Source organism: Montipora foliosa, chromosome 5 (assembly GCF_036669935.1).
Source record: "Montipora foliosa isolate CH-2021 chromosome 5, ASM3666993v2, whole genome shotgun sequence".
NCBI lineage: Eukaryota > Metazoa > Cnidaria > Anthozoa > Scleractinia > Acroporidae > Montipora > Montipora foliosa.
Genome location: NC_090873.1, coordinates 33,391,919 through 33,419,418, shown reverse-complemented (window position 1 = coordinate 33,419,418; position 27,500 = coordinate 33,391,919). Strand labels below are relative to the sequence as shown.

Sequence of the window (27,500 nt, the reverse complement as noted above, 5' to 3'; positions counted from 1 at the left end):
TTTTTATAAGACACGCAGTAGCTTTTCTTAAATACTCATTACTTTCGAAGGAGGCAACAAAGAAAAACTGCCCGACACGGGTTTTTTGTCACATTATCGGGCAACATTCTTGCCAAATTTCAGTGAAAAAGGATGAAAACTCGCTGTAAACGTGCGCCTCATTCAATGTAATTTGCATTTGAGTGTTGAGAAATAGTCATTTGTGGACAGCTTCTAATTAGAGAATTTATTGATAGAGTCGTTTTTCCTTTCTAACTTTGTCTAGAAGAAACCTTTTTGCGCAAACGTTTTGTTATTAAAAAAAACTCTATGAGGTGTACCTGGAAATATCAAAAACTAAAATGGCAAAATTATCAATTTTGGGGTATACCGATACCTTTATACAACATCACTCTCACGGGACCAAACACAATAACAAACCTACAACACAGTTTTGCCAAATTCGTTTCCCTGTGACAATTGTAAGCTCACAGCCGCCGTACTTTTTACTATCCTGTGTCTTTAAAATGTTTAATTTGTGTTTCACCTCAGAGGCTAGCGCTTCAATATTATGCGACGATCGCAAACAAGTAACAAATATGAATAATGAAACAACTGTCTCCCGGTGGATTGACATCACCACCTCAAATGACAGCTTGTCGCAAAGTAGACGGGTCGTCACGACCCGTCAACATTTTCAGCCGGCCCCAAAGCCTCCAGTATCTTTACAAATACACCATTTTTTGTAAGTCTCTCACCACCTGACATTTCCAACAGTCGGGTCGACTTTTTCAAATGACGGCCCGTCACGAACTAGACGGTTTGTCACGACCCGTCAACATTTTCAACCGGCCTCACCGCCTCCAGTGTCTTCACAAATACACTTTTTTTTCTAAGTCTCTCACTACCTGACATTTCCAAAAGTCGGGTCGACTTTTCACATGACGGCTCGTCACGAACTAGACGGGTCGTCACGACCCGTCAACATTTTCAACCGGCCTCACCGCCTCCACTGTCTTCACAAATACGCGTTTTTTTTCTAAGTCTCTCACTACCTGACATTTCCAAAAGCCGGATCGACTTTTCACATGACGGCTCGTCACGACCCGTCAACATTTTCAGCCGGCTTCACCGCCTCCAGTGTCTTCACAAATACACGTTTTTTTCTAAGTCTCTCACTACCTGACATTTCCAAAAGTCGGGTCGACTTTTCACATGACGGCTCGTCACGAACTAGACGGGTCGTCACGACCCGTCAACATTTTCAGCCGGTCTCACCGCCTCTAGTATCTTCACAAATACACGATTTTTTTCTAAGTCCCTCACCACCTGACATTTCCAAAAGTCGGGTCGACTTTTCACATGACGGCTCGTCACGAACCGTCACCATTTTCAGAAAGTTCCTCGCACCTTCTTTCAAATAGCAACTTCCTGTTACTTTACTTCCGCAAACACCACGACCCAACTTCCGCTTGACGGGTTGTCTTCACCAGAAAGTCGACCCGACTCAGTTCGTGTGTATTGGACAACCCTCGGGTGGGGGGAGGGGGATTGAGTGGCTGCATATCCTCAGGGACATCGCTAAGAACTCATCTAATTTGACTGGCTGAAAGATAACTTCTTACCGCATGTTATTAATTTCAGTCTTGAGATTTGTGTATGAAATGTTTGAGAGAAAGCTTTGTGATGGAGGCATAATTGTCGCTGCTTCTTCACCAACAGATTGTGGGGCTGGAACAGGGTTCATAATGGCCTGAGCTGGTAAATCTGACAACATATTATGATTAGAAAAAATGATCATTAATCCTGGCACCAAGATGTGCAGTTAAAGCATTCTCCTGGATGCACAGATCAGAGTAGAGGGGTTGAGAACATAAAATTAGTGATGTACTTGCTTATAATCTACAAACCTTGAGACTTTTCCTCCTTCGTTTCTTCCTCTTCAGCTAAAAGACCATGTGTAGACTGCTGCATGAGAGAAAAATACATGTACAGCTTTAATTTAGGCACAGTAGCTACTAATTAAGAGTCAGGCATGTCCTGCTTTGTAAAATCTTTGCAGCATACATGTGTGACTTGGAGTTTTATTAATCAACTTGAAAGAAAATCTATTTAATTATAACATACATGTATTCTCTCACCAAGTATTGTCAACTTCACTAAATTAATGTGCCATGTTTCTGACCACCTCACGGACCAAAGCAAGTTAAGTTTGTATTTTACACACTCAGGAAATGGGATTAGTAACCAGAGAAAAGAAACAGAAATAATTCAAGCTAAGATAGTATATATAGTGGGCTTTTGGCGTAGCTAAATGGTGCAAACTGTGTGCATTCAGTATTAATACTGTTCCAGACCATGTCAAGCTTCAGTTAGTCTACTTAATCTTAAAATGAAATCTTACCCCTAAAGCCGAGATGTCACCTTTGTTTTGCACAACAAGGTTTGTTCTTTTCTTACTGTACTCCTGTCTTCTCCCCTAAAATACAAGATCAAAGTGTAAAATAATAAGGACACAGCTTTTCAGGACAGGTCAAGAAACATCACTTTGAGATCCAGTCAAATGAAACCAGACAGCAGACTTTTCTATCAGACTGAAGTGCGCTTGCTTACATACTTACTCATTCATGCATTCAATAAATATTTTCCACAGACTGGACCACTACTGTATGTAGATTATAAATATAATAAGCACCATGTTACATAGACCTACTTTCCTTTATGCTGTCAAGTCAGGCGTAGCTCTGAGTGAATGGTTAGTACCCAACTTTTGGAGCAAGAGGTCCCCGGTTCTATCCTCGGTCACTTTTTCCTTCAAGCCAAATTCATTTCACAAACAAGCATTTTCACAGGCTGCCCGAAAGCTGTGAAATGCTCTTCCCTAGGAACTGTGCAGCTCAAGCTCAGTTAAAATATTTAAAATCAAGGTAATAAATATTATTGTATTACATAACTTTATTTTATTTTTAGTGAACAATTCCAAATTCCCACCAATGGAATTTTATTTAGCTTGTTTTTAACATTAATTTTAGTTAAATTACCGGTATATAAAGCATATAATTTATTCAGCTATTTATGCATGTAGAAATGCACTCAATAAATTCCATTATTATTATTATTATTATTATTATTATTATTATTACTATTATTATTATTAATATTATTATTATTATTATTATTATTATTATTATTGTTATTACTGGTAATATCACTTTTACTATTGAACAAGCATCCGCTTTAAAAAGGAAGTCAATCTGACCTGCAACTCTTGAAGCCAAAACATCATTGTTTGTTTGTCTTTGGCTTGAAGTTGGTATGTTCTTCCAGATGTGCTAACAAAAAGTAATGTGCAGTAACAATTTTTTTCTCTATGTATACATAAGTCATGCCATGTATATGATTTCAGTGTTTGGATGCCATCTTGCTCTGGCACAAATACATGTAACTTTAATAGATCTCACGTGATAGTGCTATGGCTTGCTCAAGGGAAGTCAAGTCCTGTTGGATGTGGTTAATTACCACCTGGATGGGTGACCGTCTGTACAAAACTTAAAAGTCACGCTCTTTGGCCATCCAGCAAGCAAGGCAAAGTGGCAAGACAAGTTGCGAAGCGGCCAGAAAGAGAAAAACCTCAGGTTACCTTGGACTTGAATCTCACTTTCATGCAGACGCCAGGGTCAGGATCTGACCCTCAGGCTCAGATTGGTATTCTTGTTTTTAACAAAATTATTAGCAACAAGACAGTCAAAATACTTACAGTATGATACTTTCATTATTGAATAAGTAAGTACTAAGAAAAGGGTACAAAATGATCCTCCTCAAAAACACTTGTAACTGCTTTCAAATGCCTTGTCAATGACAAAACAGGAATCAAATGCACTTCACTAATCCTTGAAAAGATGTACACAGGTATAATTGTGGTTCAATTTTTTTCTTGTTTAAATTTTTTCAATGAAACCAGTTCAATTTTGATTTTACTTTATCTAATACAAATTCATTATCACAATCTGACACAAAATAGACCTACATGTAGTTTGAAAAAGTTTGAACAGGAAAATTTTTGAACTGCACAACACACAATTGAACTGCCAATATACATGTAGGAGGTGAGCTGGATTGATCACATTGCGCGGTATAAGGAAGAAATATTTTTGTAGTAGATTCTCTTTAATTAATTTAAGCAATCAATAATAATAATAATAATAATAATAATAATAATAGTAATAACAATAATAATAATGATAATAATAATATCACAAAGGAAAGCACACCTGTAAACTCAAGCATGCTATAGCAGCGCAGTAGATTAATACATCCTGCTACATTGAAACTGGTCTTGTAACTTGGCCAATAATATTATTATAGTGCAAATACTATGTGAGATAAAGTAGCATCATTTTTTTAATGCTAAAATTGAATTTTGGGTAGCAATATCTGTGAGCATCAATGACTTAGGGAAAGGATCGGGGCCAGGATGTATGTGCAGTCGAGAAAAAAAGTTTAAATTCCAACTTGTCCATTAGGCAATTGTGAACTTTATGACCCACTTGCCAAAGGTATATTCTTGAACTTGCCTTTCAACCCACTGATTCCTAAACCAAACCCAACTGACGAGTAAAATCGTCTTGCACGAGGCAGAGTAAAATCTAGCCATTATTTAATTCTCACTTCTAGGAGTCAATGGATTTTAAAAGAAATCTGTTAACTTAATGATTGAAAGGGTGCTTGCCCAGTGGGCAAGAGCAAAGAAAGTCACTTGCCCAAACAAAAATATCTTTGTCTCACACAAAAGCATGGGGTTTTACTTAAATGCTGCGATGTGTGATGCTGAATCTAATTCTTACCTTATCTGAAATGCGTTAAGTCTCTCTGCATCTTTCACATCAAATGAAAAAGAGGCATTTCCGACATCGATTAATCTGCAATTTAGGACATTTGTGTGATGATGCAATTTGACTACAAGTACCAGAATCCTACAGGTTTTGCTTGTGTCATGCTAATTGGAGCTATTGTTATTTTTAGACCCGGTGAAAATACAAAATTTACATAAGAAAAGAAAAACAAAGTAAACTAAATTATGGTTACGTAGTTGTAGTCAAATGATGCTATCCTGAAAATTGCCTATCGAAAAGCCGATTAATGCTAATCCCAGATTAAAAATTAACCAAGGAGTTTATTTCTCTATTCCCAAATGCTGTTCAACGCTGATATTCCGCAAAACTTTGCATTAGAGGAAGTCAATCTTGAAAAACAAAAAGAAGCAAAAGAAACTTTCACCAAAAAGTTGAAAAAATGAAACCAAGGTTCATTCGCTAATCCTGGATAAAGTTAACAAGCTTTTGAACAACCAGGCCCAACACGACAATCTTAACAGAGTACCCTTACCCGAGAGGTGTGAAATCTTGTGGTGTTCTGTAATAATATAGCCTGCATTTTCTTTCATCATACACAAACCTACATGCAAAAGTCCAAAAGAGCAGGTGACTGCCATCAATAATGGTTGATTTCTGGTTAATTAACAACATTTTAATAATTTACAAAAATTTTAATATCTTAATATCAACTTTTATTGTATAGTTTCTGTGATGAAATGATAAACTGCACTATATGCAGTTCTATATGGTGCCTTTCAAGGAGATATAAAAAAGTGAAACATTTAAGGTGGCTTACAACAATATTATTTTCCAAAGAAAAAGATCAAGATTTTGAAATCTGTGAAATTAAAGTAATATGATGTCTCTTCTGAAGTGTAAGTCATTGCAACTGATGTAAAATGTAATTTTACCCAACAAATAAATGCAAATCAGAGGAAATTACTAAATATGTATCTTAAATGACCCAGCTTTCAAAGGCCTTTTTCTCAAAACCTAGCAGTATGACCAGGGTTAAAATTTTGGGAATTAGTACAGAATATGAAGACAAAACCATCAATATATTTTTTTTAAATTTCTATTTGTTATGCATACTATGTTTATTAAGTCCAGAGCTTCCTTTTATTATAATTATTATGTACATGTTGCAATTTTTCTTCCTTTAAAATTGTTTAAACCAGTTCAATTTTGATTTTTCTTTGTCTAGTATTCATAACCATAATCTGAAACAAAAAAAAGAAAACTGAACTGGCTTAAAAAATTTTGAACCAGGAAAAAAAAGTGAACCTCAAAACAACATAAACTTAATCTTGGGTTGCAGGCTGTCTTACCATCTTGTTTTCCATCTTTTAATCCCTTTAGCTAGGAAATTAATGGCAAGAAAGAAAATGATCAGAGGGATCACATATAATGATATTCACTCCGAAAAAATACAACTTTTTTTTTCAAGGTTATTGCTCATACTTAGTAGCTATAGTACACTTGTATGATGTAACATGATATCACTCCAAAAAAATAATTCTCCAGGAATTGAAACTCTTTCTTAAGGAGGCTCAAAATAGTTTCTCTTGTTTTCAAACAAATAAACATAATTATTCTGTCCTTAGATACAGTTAGGGTAATCACATCAAAACGAAATTTGACCAGAGTACTAAGCATCCATTACAGATTTCTCACATCACATTTTCCTCCAAAATAATGTTACCATGCATATGGCAACGATATAAGGCACTTCTTTGAGTCTTAAAATCAAGATATACTGTCTTTTTTGAAAAAACGGGATGGTGAAATTTTCCCATTCAGCATTACCAAATAATTTTAGAAATAATCTCTAAAATATTTAAAATTCAACAAAATCTATAGATCAGTTTTTCAGAAAAATCAGTGTCCCTAATATTTTTTTCACCTGGGCTACAGAATTTTTTCAAATTTGAAAGACAAATGCCTTAAATTAATCTAAGCAAATATGCAAAAAATGAAAAAAATTCACTGTCCGGAAGCATGTAAATGAGTAAAGTTGCAAACCCGGCCAGACTTAGTATTTTACTCTGTCTAACGCCAGACGATTTTACTCGTCAATGGAGAACCCCTGGGAGTCAATGGGTTAAGTGGACATCAAACTGTTTGTGTACAGTTTTCATAGTTTTCATGAATAGGAGATGTCTATTAATTTTATATTTCATATATATAGGAATTAGAAGAAAGGTGAGCAAAATTAGTGGTATTTGTATATTTCTGGTGACCCATTTTGAATCATGAGCTGACGCGAGCAGCTTTTAGAATTGCGTGCATGGCTTATGTGTGCGCCCTCAGCTGAAAACCCTTTCGAGCCTCCTTAAGGACTTAAACTGACCTACAGATTTTGTTGAGTTTTCAATATTTTAGAGATTATTTCTAACATTGTTTGGTAATTAATGCTGAATGGGAATATTTCACCCTCACGTTTTTTCAAAAATGACAATATATCTTGATTTTAAGGCTCAAAGAAATGCCTAATATTGTTGCCATGGTAACATTATTTTGAAGGAAAATGTAATGTGAGAAATCTATGATGGGTACTTTAAACCACAGTAGCATCGAGCTATGTCTGATTCTCAACGTGGCTGCAAAGTGAACCATAACTTCAAGTCACTTCCTTGGTTTCAACTCATTGCAGTCCCAACAAGATGCCTTATAGGCAACTTTAGATTTTTGTGATTTGCACAAATGATTTTTACAAGGGAAAAAAGGCTTGATTCGACAAGTGCTCTGGAATATTAATTACTTTGAGGTTTACAAACCCAGAAAACTTGTTGATACACGATCTTAGGTGGTGTGTGAAAACTGTACTTTGAAAACCTACATAAGGCAAAACAAGAATGACATCTTTCTTGGGGACTAATTAGCCATAGGATTAGAAATTTTAGCTTGATGCCTGTTTAAGATGTCCATCATTCGTATTATAGGAAATAATTCCTACTGGGTAACCATTTTGGAGCAAAAGTTTCTCAATTTCCGACAAACCAGATTCAAGTAAAGAAGATGAAGTTGTTTTATGTTTTTGATATGGCCAAAGAGCAAGAATATTTATAAAAGCGCATAACTTTCTTGCAAGCTAGTCCAACTATATATTCACCTCCAAGTTTGTTCAGAAATCCACAGAGCTTTTGAGTTTCACCAGTGATTTTCTGTCAAAAAGATTGAAAACACCGCATTACGGTAATTTTAAGTTATTAATAATATCAAGTGCTGAAAATCAACCCAAGGAAAGGAATGACAAAATAAGTTATTGCCAGTTTTATATAATTATGGCCAAATTTTGAAAAACATTGGATTTTTGTCATTGAGATTGATGAAGTACCGGTACATAACAGTGGATTTTAATCACTTCCGTGTGGATTTCAATTTAATGAACTTATTAATTAAGCTCAATTAGCTTGTTTATCAACATAAACCTTACCAAAACAAAGTCATTTTCGAAATACAGAAAGCAAAACTTGCTCAAGGGCGATGTCACCAATGCTACCCAAGTGACTCACGCATAATAAAATAGCCAACCAAAGTCCCTGCTCAGGGTATTTACGAGCTCTAGCAGGTCACCTTACAAATCCTTCCTCTTGGACACGACGTCCATCATATGCAGAACCGATCGAAGAATCCCGTCAAAGCTTCTTTTTCTTTCTTCAAGGTATTTGCGTTAATGACTTACCTTAGACTTGTTGTTTCCTTCGTTCTTTTCCGCTGATGATTCAGGGCAATCTGAAGACGCTTCTTTGCCAGCAGTGGAGTGTTGTATTTCAGCAGGAACAGTAACAAGCTCCCATGAATCCTCCATGTTTTGAAAATTGGATCAAAGAGGACTGGAAATAGTACTTTTTCCGGGTGAATATTCTTAGATACTTCGGCGAAAGTCGGAGAATCTTCGGAAATATTGGCTACACTTATTTTAGCTTGGAGTCCTTGAGATGTAGCCATTTATTGAAAAGTGATTTTCTCAAATAATCGCGGTGCACGAGTACTGGATCAAACAGAAAGGAAGAAGGTAGAGTACACTGCACTGTAAATTGTTTTCAACAGATTTCGTCGGGAACTTGACGACCACATTCTGCCCAGTCCCCAAAATTTCTACCCTCGTTCTGCCTTCACGTTTCTCTCTTCTTCTCACTATCGAAGTTCGTGGTTTTCGTTCATGGAAAGTCACGCGGTAAAAAAACGTAAGAGCGCTAAGGAAAAAAAGGATTCTTCAAAGAAAAAAGCCTTAAAGGTAATTTTTCTCTGAGTTGCAAGTTATCTTAAACATTCCAATTGCATGGTCTCTGAGAAATTGTAAAGCCATTAATTGGCACGTGCTTGAAAACGACATGGTTGCCGGCTTCACATGTTGCATCATCGATTTTTTTCTCACAGTATCTACAGTACAGTCAGTGTCATTTGGCAGTATTACACTGGGAAGTTTCCAGTTGTTTTCTCTAAGCTGTTCAGGTCTTCGTACAAATGAATCGTGTGCACGAGTTCGGTATTATTTCGTGAAATGCACATGGCCGGCGGTAGGTATATTTTAGTTATTTCGGCCGGCATGCTAACGTATGGACGACTGCTTCGTGTGAACGTGGTCGTCAAAGGAGGGTCTACGTGAAAACCAACGTTAAGTTGTCGTTGGCTACGCGTTGAAGTAGGGAGAGTGAAAGCGCCGTTTTAGTGAGTTTTTTGTGAAAGCACTTGTGTAAGATTGTACGAAACTGCTATTCCTCTTTCTCTACACGAATTGTAATTTAGTGGTAGCTGCTATCCTTAGATCAGAATTCTACTGAAATGTTGGCTTAAAAATGGTTCTTACCCGGGGAAGTTAATTTAAGTCTTACTTTTATCTCTGCAAATAAAACTATGGTGTTTCACTCGCTTCTGAATCACTCCCAACTGCTTCTAGAGAGAAGGGAGAAGTATTCAACACTGTGAGTCGTTGAAGCCACTTCAGTCAACATTATGGTTTTCTTGGGAAAGGGTTATTTAATTTCAGGTTACACATTTAGCGATCTCAGTACACATATACACACATATTTGACTTAATGCAGGGATGGAGGGGATTGCAGCTGAAGTACAGAATTCAGGGCCACATCTAGAGACTCTGCTGACAAGCCGGCTCATTAATTTTGGCTTTTTTGCCATCCACTGCTGGGCCAAATGAGCCACCAGCATAACAGACCCCAATATTTCATACGACTAAGTCTTCCATCCACTGCCAAGCCAAATGAGCCAACACTTCCACCTGTCTCAAATGTTGCCCTGTATTGTGTAATAATATTGCTCTGGGATTGTTTTTTAACTCTGTGTAGCCATTTTTTTCCATTCCATCATAACATACATGTATTTGCTAGCAAGATTATAACAATTTTTTTGTTTGACTTCACAACATAAGGAACTGTAGCATTATTTACTGACAAACAAACCTCTCAGTGGCCAGTTTATCAGTTTATCTTAGATATGGTATGTTGAGAACATGTGCTGTTCTTCCAAAAGGAGGCCTCAATTGCTGCTTACAGAGATTACAGAAGCCAAGTTGTAATAAAAACAAAATTAATTTGTCACCGATCAAGCCATTCCTTGTCTTTGCAACTGTGTACAGTTGTACTACTGAGCTCCTTTTAATTTCATTCCTGAGCCTTTATCCTTGTTCCCTGCTAGCAGAGCTCTCTTTTCTTTTGTATTCACTGGGCTGACAAGTACGGGAAAAGAGATCTGCCATGGGTCGAAACTCACTGTGTTAGGCATGTGCAGTGGTTACATAGTGACCGAATACTCAAGTGATACTTCAGGTAATAATATTGTTGTGTGGGCTCACTAAACAACAGCGGAATTACTGTAAATGAATGCGTGAAACACGGCAGGCTCACAGTCGGCAAACACGTCATGAGGCATGTGGTTTGAAGAGTTCTGTTCAAGGTTGTGGACGGCGGTTGGATCAAAGTGAGTTTCAACCCATGGATTTATTGGTTTCAACCCATGGCAGAAGTCTATGCAAAATGAAAAGATACCTCTGCTAGCATGGAATAATTATCCTTGATTCTGAAATCTCAAAACTCTAGCTTATCATTGTGGCCTTTGGCACTCTCAAGTCAATTTTTTTGATGGCATATATAGTATAAATTATGTATGTAGCTGCTTTAGAAGACCACAAACACATTTCGAAAGGAACTTTTTAAGGGAAAATCTTGGCTATTTCAAATGAACAAAATGTTTGCCTTGCTTCCCAGCCTTAAAAACCAACCAAGTCAAACACAGTTGATGTGAGTTGGCTTATCCTTCAATAATTATTGTTTTCTTGTTTTGTCAAATTCAAAGGGAGAGGCCAGAGGCTTCAACTTAAAAAGCAATGGCCAGTTCAATAAGAAGAGGCGGAGTGGAACTGATAATGGGGATGAAGAACCTTCAGCAAAAAAGAAGCGCAAGACAGCTAAGAACCATATATTGTGTGAAAAAGAGGTAGCAGTTACTGGTTTGAGCCGGTCAATGATCTCATTATAGAAATTAATGCAATGTGATGGTAATCACACTCAAATAGTGATCTGGGGAACATAAGTTCAAATCCTGCTGAGGACAGCATGTGTTGCAGGGTTGTCCCTAGTTTTCAGCGCAAGAGGTATGGCACCTTTTCAAACCGGTAAATCAATTGGTTAATGTTGGACATTCTGCAAACGATAAGCAACTTCTGAGCGTTTGCAAGCGGTAATGCAAAACATGTAAGTGTTCTTACAAGCGGTAAATTTTACCTGTTACCGCCTGATAAGGAAAACCCTGTTGTTGTTCTACTCAACTTGAGTTTTTTATCCTGCAAAATTAAGTGGAAGAGAAAAAGTGCAAAAATTAAAACTTGAGTTCTCTACAGAAGTTGCTACCATATTCTGTCCATGGCAAATCAAGAGCGAAAAGAAAGTCCTGGTACAGGAACTTAATTTATTTGGCTATGTTGTGGTAGACCAGCCACGTCAAGCACACAGATTTATTGGTTTTTTGGTTGGGCGTTTTTATTTTAAACCCGTGAATGTTTTCAGAATGTAATTGTTGGGTTGACTTGACCATTAATTTTGAGACCTCTCATGCTAAAACATACCCAAATGCACTCTTAACACTTTTTGTAAATTAGCACAAACCAACGTCTAGCCAATGGATAGCTAACGGCTTTTCTAACACCTTCAACGGGTTAATTACTTAACTCTGATGGGTGTTCTAAAATTTGCAGCAGGTTACGTTTTTTTCCCACTTTTTTAACACTTCCAGCAGGTTGCTGAATGGCTTTTTTAACAGTTGAATTGAAACAATTTTCAACACGTAGTAACAGTGTTTCAGAAAATTAAAGAGGGGGATCTTGGGTCAAAAACCCTACAAGGCCAACTTCATGACCCAACAAATAGATGGAAAATTTATAATGCTTTGTGTGCCGGGAGCTGTGGAAATTTGACCAGGTGCTGGAATTCCTTGTTGACACCCTGCCATACAATCTTATTTGGAAGCCTTAGTAATGATCTTGATAATTTCCACTGGGTACCCCGAATGGCTTTTTGAAATGTTCCTCGTGACTAAAATTGTTTGGTGTTAGATGGAGTTTCCCTCTTAGGTGGCAAGGGGTTAATATGGTCTAAATATCACTGACAACACTTGTTACATAGTAAGCAACTAATGTAAGCAATATGGTTTATTCTATAGGCTACCCAGCCTTGTGAATTACCAGTTGCCTAGAACATTTGCCCTTTTGAGACCTGCTGAAAAGGTATAAAGTACACTATTTGTTTTAACCCATTCACACCTTTAACGCTCAAGGATGCCCCCCCCCCCCATGGACGAGTAAAATCATCTGGCGTTAGACAGAGTAAAATCTATTAAGTTTCACTCTCAGGGGTCAATGGGTTAACCCTTTCTTTCCAAGGAGTGAATGATATGATTATAGTTTCTCCTTGCAAGATCATTTTTTATATACATAGTCATGAAGCAGACAGGTGATGAGAATAAAGAAATTTATCACCTACAGGTTTTTATTTGAATATAATTTTTTATGAGCAAATTCCCATAACTGACAATAAGAGGAATGTATGTCAGTCAGTAAGGAGAATTAACATTTAAATCTTGGGAGTGAAAGGGCTAATGAGGATAGACTGTTTTGTCCCTGCAAAACAAAATTGACCAGCAGTTGTTTTCTGAGAGCTACATGTAAGATAAATTATAAAAAAATTAATGTTTTATTATAGACTCAGTGTAAATCATCAAACTTAATGTAGATGTTTTTGGTCGTGTACTTTGTGTTTACAAGACAGTGTTGTTTAAAATTTACTCATTTCAGTTCTGTACTATGAAGATCACATTTCTAATATGAGCATTTTTTACATGGATTTCTCTGGACTGATCAGTTGTCCATTAATTATTTCATTTCTGCAGGAAGAAGACACAGATGTAAAAGAGTCTGGAGACTTTTCAAAATTTCGATTGTCAGAAGAAACTGTTCAACGGCTTAAAGGTAGATTTGTCTATTTGATGAGGTCATTACATGTCCCGAAATTAATAATATTATTTACTCTCTGCACAAGGTACATTTGTATAACTATGTAACTTGAATCATTATTATTTTGATATCTTGTAACCAAAAACAGCTCTAACTGATTAGGAGTACCTTATAGCAGAGAATGAAGAACCAGCTGGGGAATATATACATCTTATTCGAGGGTTTAACATATAATACACGCGGATATTTTGCGAGTTGCATAGTATTTTTTTAAAACTACGAGCAATGAGCAAAATGTCCGCGAGTATTACATGTTAAACCATCGAGTAAGAGATTTATTATTCCACTACAAAAATGTGTTATTTTGCTTCAAGCACCATCTGTCCGTCAGGGCGCGTGCGAACGATGTAAACAGCACAAAAGCCAGCCAAATGTCTTTATTTGACTGGATAAATGAAAAGATGAGTGACAAGTGACCACAAGCCAAATTCTCTAAATTCTCAGTCTTTGCTTCATGTTAAAAACAATTTGTGACCTCACACGGGAAAACGTACACTAACGTTTTAACGTTAAACGGGCAAAACTAACGGCTAACTAACGGACGGGTAATGAAAGCTAACGGTACCTAACGGTATGCTAACGCTTTTACAGGCACCGCTAACGGTTTGCAAAGTCATGCTAACGCATTGCTGCAAGCGTTTAAATATAGTTAAATAAAATTTAACATAGTTAACGACTAGGAGCTAGTCTGGTCAGTAGTGTTTTGCAGGCGGTTGTGAGTGTCTTGGCCGTCTGGTAGCGTTGTTCAGCGTTTTGGTGCGTTCTGTAGCGTTTGTTATAGTTACATGGTTCACGACCGGGAGCTAGTCCGGTCAGTAGCGTTTTGCAGGCGTTTGTTAGCGTTGTTATGCGTTTTTGTAGCGTTTGCAGCACTCTTTAGGTTGGGGGGGCCCTGGGGCTGACATGGTTCAGCGGTATTCCTGCGTAGTGCATGCGTTGTCCAATGTGCTTGCAGCGTGTTTGTTGGCGTGGCGTTGTGAGTCGGTTTAGGAGTTTAGTGGTTCTCGGCGTTCCCTCCCTCTCCCCCCCTTTCTTTTTTTTTTGTGTGTTATTATTATTATTATTATTATTATTCCACTGAGCTATCTGGCTCAAGTGTGACGGGTGCCTTAGGGGGGCCTGGCGCGGGGGGCTCGTGGCTTGGTTGCGGGTTGGGCAGGCCAGTCGGGTGTTCTAGCGCCTTGGGGATGTGACTGCGGTTGCAGCCCCCAGGCTTCCTGGGCACCTACCCTCCACTGGCGACGTGGGCGTTAACGGTTAAGTTACTTCGACTAACAAGCGCTTCGGAAGCAGCTTAAAGCATTAAAATGGTCAGCTAGTGAATGGCTAGAGGCTTTAGACGGTTAGTGAATAGAATACCTGAAAGCTTTTAACTGTTGGAGGAATTCATTTATCCGAAAAACTCAACTAAAGTTGAAGCGTAAGCCTAACCGGCGAACGATAAATAATTAAGTGTTGCAGATTTTTAACCCATCGACATCCAAACCGGCCGTAACTGGCCGCGCGCGACGACCCCTGAATTATCGTAAACGGCAACAAACAATCATGGCGGCTTGATCTTAGGCCTGCTCTCACTCCCCCTTAGTGAATCTGTATTTTTTGTTGTTATGGAGATTTAGGAGGATAATTGACCAATAATTTGTCGGCTTGTGAGCATATTTATTTTGACAGCTGATAAGAGAAGATAAGAGACTCAACAAACCCTCTGGCGAACGTCCGGCTGATGCGTGAAGTAACGCATCAAACGATGGCGATATCGTTACTTTTTTTAGGATTCGGAGCTTTTATGGTTTTCCTGTAAGAAGAGGGGATACTAGTGATATCAATTTTGATTCAGATGGCTTTAAAAGTGGCGATGAAGACGGTGACAGCAAAGGCGCGAATGATGACACCGATCCAGGTCTGGACCTGAAGAAAATTAAAAGCTCGCTGGAAATGACCAGCTCGATAATATTCAAGTCCCAGATTCCGTGGAAGCCACTGGCGTTTACTTTGTTTTAGATAATCGTAATGAGTTAGATATTTTTCATAGTTTTCATAGGAGATGATATATGGGAATTAATGGTAACCGGAAAGTAGTTATGCCCGTCAAAAGCTCTTGAATACCTCCGAGCGCACTGCTCGTTTTCATGAAGTAAGCCACGCAGAATTAAAGGCCTTCATAGGGTTTGACGAAAGAACTAGAATGCATAAAATCCGAAAACATTTATTCACTACAGTTGGGAGTCGCCTTGTGTTGCCGTAGGGAGATACCGTATTTCTCGTAATGCTCTTTAAGTCGACGAATCGAGAGTAGCTGACGCCGTAAAAGCACAAACATGTCCTTGCAAATTGGTTTCGACTGGTAATAAAATGAGCAGCGAGGACTCCTTTTACATCCAATGAACTCAGCTCGGGTGAATGCCTGGATACAGGTTAAAATCACAAGATCAAGCTCAGCACTCGACAATTCAAGGCAGTTGTTTAAATTAATACCCGGCAGCCGGGAAGTGCTTTCAAAAAACTAGGTACCCGGCAGTCAGAAATTTTGACCAATTTTCTCCAAATAGCTCGCTTAATTCCTCTAAGAACGTAAAATATTTGTTTAGAAATCTCAAGCGATTATAAATATTGCCTTGGGTTCAAAGCAGAAGCGACTGTTGAGCTTGGGCATAGAGTGTAATCTCAATGTTTTTGACACTTAGAAAATATTCAAGTTCTGACACACTAAGTCAACTCCCGATGAATATCCACAGAAATTACCAACGAAACCTCACCAGAGTATTTAGTGTTTGTTCAGAAATGCAAAGCGATTCTAAATAAAGGTTTCGTAATGTTGTGGACAAATTCTCCGCGCTTGCATTAAAGCATAATTATTATTTAGAATCTTGACTCACGGGTACGGTTTTCAAAATACTAGATGCCTGGCAGTCGGAAATTCACGTCCAATTTACACGAAATACCTCATTTACTTTGAGTGAAAACACCAGGAAGTTGTTTAGAACACTCAAGCGATTTTAAACACTGCTTTTGGTCAAAATTTCTGACTGCCGGGTATCTAGTTCTTTGAAAGCACTTCCCGGCTGCCGGGTATCTAGACACGTCGACACAATGTTAAATTAAACAATACTGTTTCTTCGGTAAACTGTCCGGAACATGGACCGTTCTTTGGACCAAGAGTACACCCACAGCTATCTCGCAGAAATTTCTTCACTTTTTCCCCTACTTCCTCAAAATCTTCTCCTTCGTGTTCAATCTCGGCCATCACGTTGTGAATTAAAACTAAACTCTGCACTTCCAACATATTTCGCAATGTTATGTTGTCATGGAAATGTTTCGTTTGAAAAAAAGGACTGGGACTTGAGACCATTTTATTTGCATACTGTGCTGGCGATCCCTTTTGTTGGTTTTTCATAATAAATCAGTGGGTGCAATGAAAATGAAAACATTATTGTGGCACTGAAACAGCGCATGATTTTACGAGCGACTTCTTTACTCAAGCTCTGCTCTGCGATTGATAAAAATTTATTTCTGTATTCAGGCGATAGCCACGCAGCGAGATCACTATTGCACTTATTAACTCGATCGCTCCTTCTATTTAAAGCGTTTACATGACTTGTAACTTTGCCCTCCACCTTTTGTTGCCAGGATTGATCTATTTTTGTCAGTTATTCCTCAAAGATAATTTTATATAACTTTTTAGGGTAGCAGTTCCTAGAACACATTCGTAATCATCTCAATGCTTCGTAAAGAAAATACAATCTGGGGCCGGGGTGGCGGAAGAAATCGCGGCAAGTGTTTGGCTTTTATTCAGTTTATTCTCACACTTGTCTTTTATGAAGATAATGCTGGCTAGAACCAAGTTTTCTTTCTGATGTTACTGGACAAAGAATAATATTATACGCAATTAAGAGACAGCATCACATGACACAAGTAAGTTGCTACGAGTGGTATTTGAGTGCTCCGATCCAAAAGCACTGTAACAGTTACGGTCCTTCTAACGGCTAAATGAACTAACGAATGCTAAATTTTTCTAACGGTTACAAGGTAACCACTAACGCTTTATCCATACTACTAACAGTTTGGTGCAACAGTCTAACGGTTTGGTGAGACCGTCTAACGGTTTGGTGAAACCGTCTAACGTTGACTAACGGATTACTAACGGCTGACTGATGATGGCTAACGGTTAACTAACGCTTTCGGCCGTTAAACGTTAAGACGTTAGTGTACGTTTTCCCGTGTGAGGTCACATTTCTTTCATTGAAAAACACCCGTTCCGTCCGTATTTGCTCTGTTCTAGACCAGTCAAACCGGGACACTACAGGGTATTACCGTCTCATATTTTGCGCGTTCTCTTGACCAAATATGGTAAAATGGCGTAATAGTGGAATAATAATATCTAATACATTTACCTTTTTGTATAAAAATAAATTAATTCATAATTATTTTCTGATTTGCTCTTCAGGCAAAAAAATCGATTATCTGTTTCCGATCCAAAGTGAAACATTTGACTACATTTATGATGGACATGATTTGATTGCTCAAGCAAGTAAGTTTTGAATGTAAAATATTTTTACTTGTCCTTCTCTGTGCAAAACATCAATGATAATGATTTTGATGATGATGATTATAGTGGTAATGAGAATGATACGGATAAGAATCAATAAAAGAAAGGTAAATATTTTTGAATTGCAGGCTATAGATGAAAGAGAGATTTAACCCTTTGACACCCAAACCCGGCCTAAACTAGCCAGACTATTTTTGCTCTGTCTAACGCCAGACGATTTTGCTCATCAATGGGGAACCCCTGGGAGTCAATGGGTTAAAACCTCCCTTTTTTAGGTCATAGGGTTGGAGTTTCTGCAATTACCCCCACAGGCACCTGAAAATTCATGAATATATTCCACTAATTTAAATGATCAGTTGATAAAATGGAATAATAAGTTCTATTTCATACCTTTAGCTATGAGTGTTTCTAATTCTATTGTTTTTGTATTGCTTTTTTAGGAACTGGATCAGGAAAAACAGTATGTTATCAATTATTGATTTGACCTTAAAATCATTCATACTCTCGTATACATTGCACCTGTCGAAAAGTTTTTCCTAGGTCCCCTTATTAAAGTTACAAGGTGGAGATAATATAATTAAAAGCAGGTTTGCGGAGAAATGGATATCACGTGTCAGTTGGAATTTGGTTGTTCAGGTAAAACAAAAATGAGTAGCCTGAAAGATTTACTAAAGGGCAAGGTTGGGGATTAAACCTTTTCATTCTATCTTTGGACCTACAAATTATGCAATTTGTACCCCCCAACTGAAAGGGTAGAAAATCTGCGTCCCTAATTTTAGCTTGACATTCAAGTAAAATAGGTGGGGCTTATATTAGAGTGTTTAATAGCAGTAGCCATTTTTTGTACAAGACTTGTTGGGTGCACCTAAAACATGCATTCATTTGGTGGCCATTAATTTGCAGAGATGTATCCAGGTTTTCAAATTTGGGGGTCCTCTAGACCCCTTTTTGAAAAATTTGGGCGTCCATTGTAAAATTTTGGGGGTCCAGCTAATTAATATTCAAGAATTAATATGCGATCTGTTGCCTCCTAATTGCTGCTTCAGTACCCTTTCAGATTTCTAATTGCACAGATATAAAGTCTTATCCCTCCCAACAGTTATGTACTTAAAATGATCAACTTCTTTGAAACTGTTGTGCCTGTTGATTCATCAATCAAACTGTATGGGCTGTCAAAGCTCCATCGATCACATCTGAAAACGTCTCGAGGAATCCGTATGTTGTAGGAACTGTTGGCTCCAGGTGATAAATTATCTAGATCTCCACAGCAAAAAAAAAAAGAACTGAATCTCAATTTTCCATAAAAGAGCATCATTTATTTTAACAACACTTGAGGTGGAATTTAGGAACAAAAGAGTAAACAAATGTAAGCGATCGATACACAGTTCATCGTCAGCCCGTGCAGCCGTGACTTCGCCATGGCCAATGTAAATAATCAAGCGATTGAATACATTCAAGTTTCATGTTCATGTTTTATTATTTATTCATATCATTTTGTACAGATCTCCATTTAAACCAGCTATGCTGAACTGGAATTTCTGTATAAATAATGTATATAAATAAATAAATAAATAAAGAAAAGTTGCATAATTTTGCAAAACAGACAAGTTACGTGCAAGGCAAGAACCGAGGCAATGACACGTGCGTGCCCGGAATTAATATCAACAGGGTTGCACAAAACAAAAATCTAACATACTTTGCAGTTGGATTCTCTGTCATTTCACTCACGATAAGCGAACTAATGCTTGAAATTCACTTGGAAAGCATGCAACAAACCGAACTTCGACTGAAATGTTTTATTATCACTGGCGGAAGATCGAAAGTGTCGCCGATTGTCTTGCCTAACAAACAGGTCAGATCATGTCACGCAACACGTGCGAATTCAAAACTGAACTCCTGAAGCTGGACATAATGGTTGGAAAAATGAAATTATTCGACTACAAAAATCCGAAAATAACAGCTTACCTTGAAATTTAAGGAACTCGATCATTTTTCCGTTGTGAGAAATGAGAATGTTCAATTTCCTTGTGAAATACGCCTTTCGCATGTTTTTCCTGGCTTTCGTAATTTGCATAAACATTTGATTTTTTTTCTGCGTCCAATTGGACCCTTTGTTCCATAATCTATGCGTCCAAAAGGAAAACTAGTGCGTCCCAGGACACAATGATGCACTCTGGATACATCTGTGAATTTGTTGTTTTTAATCACAGTATTTCTGCCTTGATGGAGTTTGATCGTCTGGGTGAAAGTAGTCCTGAGAAGGACTGTCAGCATTGACTGACTTTTTGACAAACTGAGCAGAAGTCATCTCCAGAGTCAAGTGGTGGATGGAAATTCAAAATTCCCACTACCAATTACAAAAGGCTGTTGGCAAAAGCCGGATCGGTCGGACTTGACCGGACTGGATCGGGCCCGACAGACAGAACCTGCAGTGATTTCCCCAGAAGAAAGTGATAATTTCATTTATTATTTATTTATTTATTCATTTATTTATTCATTTATCGAAGAATGTGAGTGGTTAGTTCACAGAAAACAAACTGCACTCTCCCAATCGAAAAATGTTTTGTTAGTCTGGATCTAGTCCATACTGTGCAGTCCTCTGTGCTTCATCTACTGATATTGCAGCAAAAGAATCCTAAAGCTTTGGATGCACAATGGCGATTGAAGTAGTTGCGAAATGCTAAAAATGGTCATGCCGTCTTACTTGACAGAAAACAAAATACTTGGGAATACGTAAAAATCAGTTTCGGCTGAGACATCTCAGTTAAATGTTCACACAAATTCAGTTGTTTCCTGTAATTATGAAGATCCATCTGAAGGCCAATTCAAATTTCCACTGCATTCAATTTGTGTTATCAGACACATGACCTTTATCCAAGTACTCTTGAATAAAGACTAGTTGTCGGCAGTTCACCATGTGCTTGTTTGAAAGTCACTAGGGTAGACGATGACGCAACGAAAATATGCACTTTAATAGTTGTTGTTTGTCGAGAGCTATTGGGTTCATTTAGCAACAGAAAGGGAACAACATTTGACGAAGGGAGAGCTCACAGAATAGTTTTTTTTTTTTTTCATGTGCCATCGTCAACTGATATACCTGTTCTTTTTCTAAATCAACCTATTGGTATCCTAACCCTAACCCTAACCCTAACCCTAACCTATTCAAGTCGTTATTGACAACACAATTCGTCACATCGTACTATCTTTTCTCTTCATAATTCCACTTTGGAATCTGTAATCACCTCTGGGAAAAAAAAAACATTTCCGTGGGGCTCAATAAAATTAATGACGAGACGACTACACAATTTAGAGAAAGAGACAGAATTCGACTTCTGATCCAATTCGATCCGTCACAAAACAGATCAGAGCATCACCACATGTTTGAATTTCCAATCCTCACTAAACTCTGAAGACTTCTGCTGAGGTTGTCGAAAGGTCAGCCACTGTTAAAAGTCCTTGTCAGGATGACTTTCACCCACCTAACCCATCAAGGTATGTAACTCCTGGGTGCAAACCATTTATGTTTCTATTTTACGGTACAGTATTTCTATGAACTGCTCAATTTTAATGTGGACATCTCATCAAAAGGATTCTCTTTGAGCTTTCTCTTCACCACCTCTTCAAGATTATTAAAATCCTTTCTTCTCATGATTAACATTGTACTGTTCATGTTATCTTATTCATGTCTTCATAACACAATCGCCAAAACCAAGTCTTGAATTCATGTTGACAGTTCTGATAATCTTCCAGCTGTCTTCATTAGAACTTTCACTCAGTGAAGATGTCATGGAATGTTAAACAAAATGAAATCAATAATAATTTCTTTCACATGTTTTTACAGCTCTCATTTGCACTGCCTTTGGTTGAAAAGCTTAAGCTGGAAAGACTTTTTCACAAAAGAGGGAGATCTCCAAAGGTGAGGGTTGTCCAATGCAGTACATCACATAATTAGAAACACACTGATTTTGATAAGTGTCACAGAAACTGTCCCCACATTCATCATCACTCACACATGATTGTTATAGACTACCTGGCACTGCTTCCTAAGTGAAGATAGACTCTAGACGGCTGCATTTGTTTTTAACTAATTAAAGGAAAGGAAAGGAACTTTATTTAAGTGTCAAGTCGTTCTAGCGCTGAAGCAGTAATAATTGGGGACACTGTAAATTAAAATTAACAATTAACACAAATCAAGTCAAATGTTGGTTTTTGAGGAGAGGGGAAACCGGAGTACCCGGAGAAAACCTCTCGGTGCAGAGGAGAGAACCAACACACTCAACCCACATTTGACACCGAGTCTGGGAATCAAACCCGGGCCACATTGGTGGGAGACGAGCGCTCTCACCACTGTGCCATCCCTGCACCCCGTACAACACTAACCCTAATATTTGTGGTAATCTTATCATTCATTGGAAGTGCATAGATGAGATTTTGTGTTAGATACAAATGAGGGGGTGTGTCTCACTTTGCATTTAAGAGGGATAGTATAACCCAGAAAAAGTTCCTCTGAGTCAAAAGCTCTTTACAGACTTACACTAGTACAAAACACTGACCCCCTTTCTGACCCCCTTTGAAATTCATGAGAAATAAAAATTAAGATTTAAAAAAATATGCAGTGGCAGACTTGAAGTAAAGAGTAAATAATATTACACTCTCCTTTAAATTTCAAATATGGTGGAAGAGGGTTGATCTCCTTCATTTACCATTGAATTAATTGCTTTTATGTCCAATGGCTATCCTCTCTTTTTTGATAGATGGATGCCTTGAAATTTTCCAAACATAAAATTCATTTCCTTCTTTTAGGACAAAAAAGTCCAAAATGTTCATAAACAACTACAACAGACTGGAAGTTGTCCTGTCAGTACATGTAACTCAGTAGGCTAGTGGTTCTGTCATTATAAGCCTCGTTCACAAATGCGTTGAAACTCAAATGCAAACTAGTTGAACACTAGTTTGAAACACATTTGGTTGTTTGCTTATCTCTTAGTGAGACTCTGGTGTGAATGGGATAACAACGTCTAGGTCCACTCAGCTACTATGTTCCCTTTTATGAATGAATACAGAACACAAGAAAAGATTAATGATAAAGTGTGCAGATTTCTTTAAAACAAATTTTTCTTTTAGGTTTTAGTGTTGGCTCCAACTAGAGAACTTGCTAAGCAGGTTGGTTTTCTTGTTTTCTGATTGCTTGGTCCAAATCAAACTCTTTATAATTATTGGTTTGTGGTACTTGTGCATTGCGCAGATTGAGATTACTTCTAAAGCCACTAAATCCTGGTAACCTTGCCATGAGCCCACAAACTGCATGGATTACTGACACCTGCTACTCTGAAAATACAGTTGAAAGTATAGAGGAAGGTGAACAAAGGACCAAACAGGCTCCAGAAAATACTCATTTTTCTTGCATCTCAAATAAATATGTACTAATGTATTCTTCAATGCTTAATTGCAAGAGATCATAATCCATGCCATTCTCATCACCAGAGCCTCGGATCGACCCAAGGCTCTGGGAAACTCAATGTAGGAGAACATGCATCGTAGGGTTCTCATAGCCAAATATTGGGCTATTTGAATCTTACGGCGCCTGCTCACTCATCGTGCTAACATGAATGCACCAATCAAAGACGCTTTTGATTGTTCTTGACGAAAACCAATGAGAAGACACTTTATTTCAGGGTTCCCCAGAGCTCTTCTCTCCCTCAGTCAAGAGAAGAGCTCTGGGGTCGAGATTGAATCCATGCAGCATGTAACAGCAGCTGCCTCCTTGTTACTGGGTTGCCAAACCCAGTCGGAATCTGTGTTTCATTTCTGCATTTTTTCCATGTCAGGAAAAGTCACTCCCCTACTATGTGGTGTCTTTGTGCTTAGAATCTTCTGCACATATTTTGATGCATTTCAGGGGGTAGCCTGAGAAATGCGTAGATTTCTCTGGTGGACATAGTAGAATATTTAATTAACCTGCAATGGCGTCAAAGTCATTGAAACACAAATGGTGTTTTGGTGTTTTTGGTAATATCTTTATGGAGCTCAAGAATGGAACGTCAATTGGATAAACAAGACAGGCAGTGGAAAATAAATATCTGGAATCTTAAAAGCGATGACTAATAGAGTTGTCACTGGGCGTTACTAAACACAGGAGCTGAACGGAACAGAATATACCGGAATATGCCGGAATGAGGCGGAATGAAGAAGAATGATACGGGAATATACCGAAACGAATCGGAGTGACACACAAATAAAGCAGAATAAACCAGAATATGCCAGAACAAGGCGGAATGACAACAGAATAAGGCAGAATAAACCAGAAGGACACCAGAATCAAGCTGATTAGCGTTGACCGAAATGACAAGGAACAAAAAGTAATTGTTATCATTCTAGACTGTTATTGAATAAGAGTTGCAGAATAGACACTGACAAAAAAAAAGCCGTTACATTAAAAGGGAAGTAACAAGGCTTGGAACGAGTTGCGATATGTTCTCACAATTCTTCATGTAAATATATTATCAGCGATCGATCTTTTTTCTGTGTTTCTGACTTCTTTCTTCAAACAAGGAAACACTGCGTTCAGGTTCAATGGCATTATTGCCAACAAGCGGGAAGAGAAAAATAGTCATCCGGCCGTTTGTGCGAATCTATTTCAGTATATCTCCATCACGTGTGGGTCGTGGGAAGCAGGCAAGCAGCAATGGTAATTAGTTTGTGGTTCCCTGAACTTGATTGTGATTGGTCAATACACAATTGACCTGTCAGAATGAAATTAAAATGTTCACGGGTTTTCTGACTCACACAGTGAGAGCTAGCCAATGAACGCATTTCCGGCGGTCGTTTCTCTACCGCCGGAAATACGTCTGCATTCGCAGGCTAAGTGAAAGCCGCCTCCGAGATCCATAGACAAAAACAATTAGAATAACATTCTGTTTCTCTTGCTACTGTATTTGTTCACAAAAAATGTTACTTCCACAACAAATAAATATTCATTTAGCGAGGGATATACCTGTCAATTTTTTCTTGTGATTGAAGTGTTCCAAATGTTACAAAAGGCAAAAACACATGCAATTCCCTTAGGGAATCACATGACACAACTAAAGCCAACTGAAACAACCCAAAAACGGTTGGCGCTAACTAAAACACCAAATTTTGGCATTTTCAGGTTCATTCCGGTAAATTCCACTTTATTTGGGTGTCATTCTGCCTCATTCCAGTGTCATTCTGGCTGGTTCCGGTACCATTCTTGTTCATTTCGTTTCATTCCGGTATTATTCCGCCTCATTTCGGCATATTCCGGTATATTCCGTTCCGTTCCGTTCCTGTGTTAGTAACGCCCCTGTGACAACAATCTTTCTCCCGTCGAGCTGTAATCAAAGTGAGCTGTATTTCTAATATTTTACCCAATGTGGTGTTATGAACAACACTGAAGCCAAAATTCTCTGGTAACATAATTATGGGTTCAACAAAGACTGGGAAGGAATCAAACACCTTAAGTGGCTCTGTGATCTCTGTTGTCTGGCTATTTGTATTTACATGTATTTGTACTCAACTTTGCACAGTCTTCATGAGGGATAGATGTTTAGATTTTCAATTACATGGCCACTCAACCTCAATGATTGTGTAAATAGTTCCCTTAAAGTCAAAATAGATGCGTTTCTCAGAAACCCGACAAAGGAAGCTTCCAGACCTGACAGAATTTCAGAATATTACAGCAAGATTAAAAAACCAAAGACAGAAGTTTGTTTGCTAAAAAGTACATTGTTTTACTCTGAAAACGACGAACGAGTAACATTCTTTCCCTGTAGTTCATTCAGTTGACACAAGGTGATCCTGTGCACCTTTATGGTTGCCTAGCATGTGATCAATTAATTCCTTTTGGCAGAACATCATGACCTTTCCCTTAATTCACAAAAGTCAGAGACTGCAAAAATTTTCACGTTTTTACGATCAATTGTCATTAATCTTTTGATGAGAATTTTATTCAGAGTTACATTGTATAATAAAAAAATTATATAAAAACTGTTATATTTTCCTTCATCTGTCTTTTGGCATGTCTTTTACTGTTAACTCCCGGCTTTTACGGTACTTTTTGTGCAAACGTAACTTTAGCCAAAAAATGTATTGACCTGGCAATCAGATTAGACTGAAAAGAAGACTTGTCTAATTATGAAGAGGAAACAACATCTTCAGTCCTTCCTTAGTGTGTGCAATAAATGTTTGCTTAGCGCAACTGCAAGACATGCATGACATGCAGGAAAATGTCCGTCAGAGCAATTTGCAGTTAGTTTTCTTTGCAGACTATATAATTTAAAGAAGAAACTAGTGAATTCTACTCAAGAGCGTGTTTTGTTATTTATAATAAACTAAAAAACTAAAAGACCTCAAAATGGGACAGGACATTACAAAATAATTAAATGTGCGAGTCAAAGGGCCTCTGCTGCTGATATCTGGGTGACCCCTCAAATGGTCTTAATGACCCCCCACTTGAAAAAATTAAGGCTGCAGTTCAATACCACCCAATTCAGTGCCTTCAGTGTATGCTTCATGGAGCGTTTTGTTGACTTGGTTAAAATGCAGTTAGCCACATGAAATTCAGTTAAATTTAATATTTAGTGACGAGGATGCCTTTGTCATGACAATCACATTTGTGCCCCCAAAGGAAAAAGTTTGTTTCACTTGTCAAGCCTCTTTAGATTGAGCACCATTCATATTTAATTTTTTGTTTTGGTCAAAAAACATGGCAATTACAAAGCAGGAATACCTGTATAATATTGCATACAGTATGTAATATCTTACAGGTTGTGGTAATAATATGGCTTCGCACTTTAAGATTTTAAAATAAATATTGACACGATTTATAGGTTGGGGAGCAATTTGATTTTCTCAAGTCAGAACTTGCTGTGCACTGTATGTATGGAGGAGTCTCTTATGGACCACAAGGTCAGTTAAAATACTTTTTCTGTTTGATCAACTTGTAAGCGATCACTGCTTGTAGTCCTTTCTTTGGTAACCTCTACGTTTCTTTGATCACACGCTCCTTGCCTTTTGCTTATTTTAATTTTAATATTTTTTTTTATTGAGGATGGAGATAGATAATCACAGGACGTTTATGTAATGTGGAAATACAAAATGAAATCCAGGTTAAAATTGACATGCATGTGTACATCTTAATTTAACTTAATTTAATTTTTAATTAAACAGTTACTAAAGGAGAGAGGGATACCACAGGCTACCCCCATCAAGGGTATCTGCTTGCAGGCAGATGTAATTGATTTATGGATTACATGTAATTGATGAGGGAGGAAAACCTGGGTACCCTTAAAAACACCCACAGAGTCAGATTAAGATAGACTGAAACTCAGCTCACATACGACCTCAGGGCAGAGGGTTGAACCTGGGTCGCAGTGGTGGAAGGTATGGTTGATAAGCACTAAGCCATCCTGACTTGGGCCCCTGTCATTCACGTCGCATGACTTGTTGGCAAAAATTCATTCTCAAATTACTAGAACACGAAGAAAATCAACAATAATTTTCAACTCTGTAGACCCCTAAACACTTAGCCTTTCCTTTTCTAATTCAGTCTTAA

At 37.9% G+C, this 27,500-nt stretch overlaps 2 protein-coding genes across 5 annotated transcripts in view; one reads left to right on the top strand and one right to left on the bottom strand.

Moving 5' to 3' along the window:
* Positions 1-8,797, bottom strand: part of LOC138003992 (TBC1 domain family member 2B-like) — a 47,779-nt gene extending 38,982 nt beyond the window's left edge. Inside the window, exons 1-9 of the mRNA XM_068850352.1 lie at positions 8,539-8,797; positions 7,966-8,017; positions 6,182-6,212; positions 5,365-5,433; positions 4,824-4,898; positions 3,239-3,311; positions 2,384-2,458; positions 1,890-1,947; positions 1,605-1,746 (exon numbers count right to left, since the gene is read on the bottom strand). Coding sequence (XP_068706453.1) covers positions 1,605-1,746; positions 1,890-1,947; positions 2,384-2,458; positions 3,239-3,311; positions 4,824-4,898; positions 5,365-5,433; positions 6,182-6,212; positions 7,966-8,017; positions 8,539-8,664 — 701 coding nt within the window. The 5' untranslated portion in view covers positions 8,665-8,797. The remainder of the gene's footprint in view (positions 1-1,604; positions 1,747-1,889; positions 1,948-2,383; positions 2,459-3,238; positions 3,312-4,823; positions 4,899-5,364; positions 5,434-6,181; positions 6,213-7,965; positions 8,018-8,538) is intronic.
* The window catches only part of LOC138003993 (nucleolar RNA helicase 2-like), a 45,624-nt gene continuing 26,856 nt past the window's right edge, over positions 8,733-27,500 (top strand). The window contains exons 1-9 of one of the 4 annotated variants that reach the window (XM_068850356.1): positions 8,733-8,871; positions 11,169-11,309; positions 12,531-12,594; positions 13,257-13,335; positions 17,825-17,908; positions 18,367-18,386; positions 21,768-21,842; positions 23,051-23,089; positions 26,776-26,854. In XM_068850356.1, the coding sequence (XP_068706457.1) occupies positions 11,200-11,309; positions 12,531-12,594; positions 13,257-13,335; positions 17,825-17,908; positions 18,367-18,386; positions 21,768-21,842; positions 23,051-23,089; positions 26,776-26,854 (550 nt within the window). In that variant the 5' untranslated portion in view covers positions 8,733-8,871; positions 11,169-11,199. Of the gene's footprint in view, positions 8,872-8,928; positions 9,094-11,168; positions 11,310-12,530; positions 12,595-13,256; positions 13,336-17,824; positions 17,909-18,366; positions 18,387-21,767; positions 21,843-23,050; positions 23,090-26,775; positions 26,855-27,500 lie in introns of those variants that run through there. The other 3 variants (XM_068850354.1, XM_068850355.1, XM_068850353.1) reach the window with 3 other exon arrangements.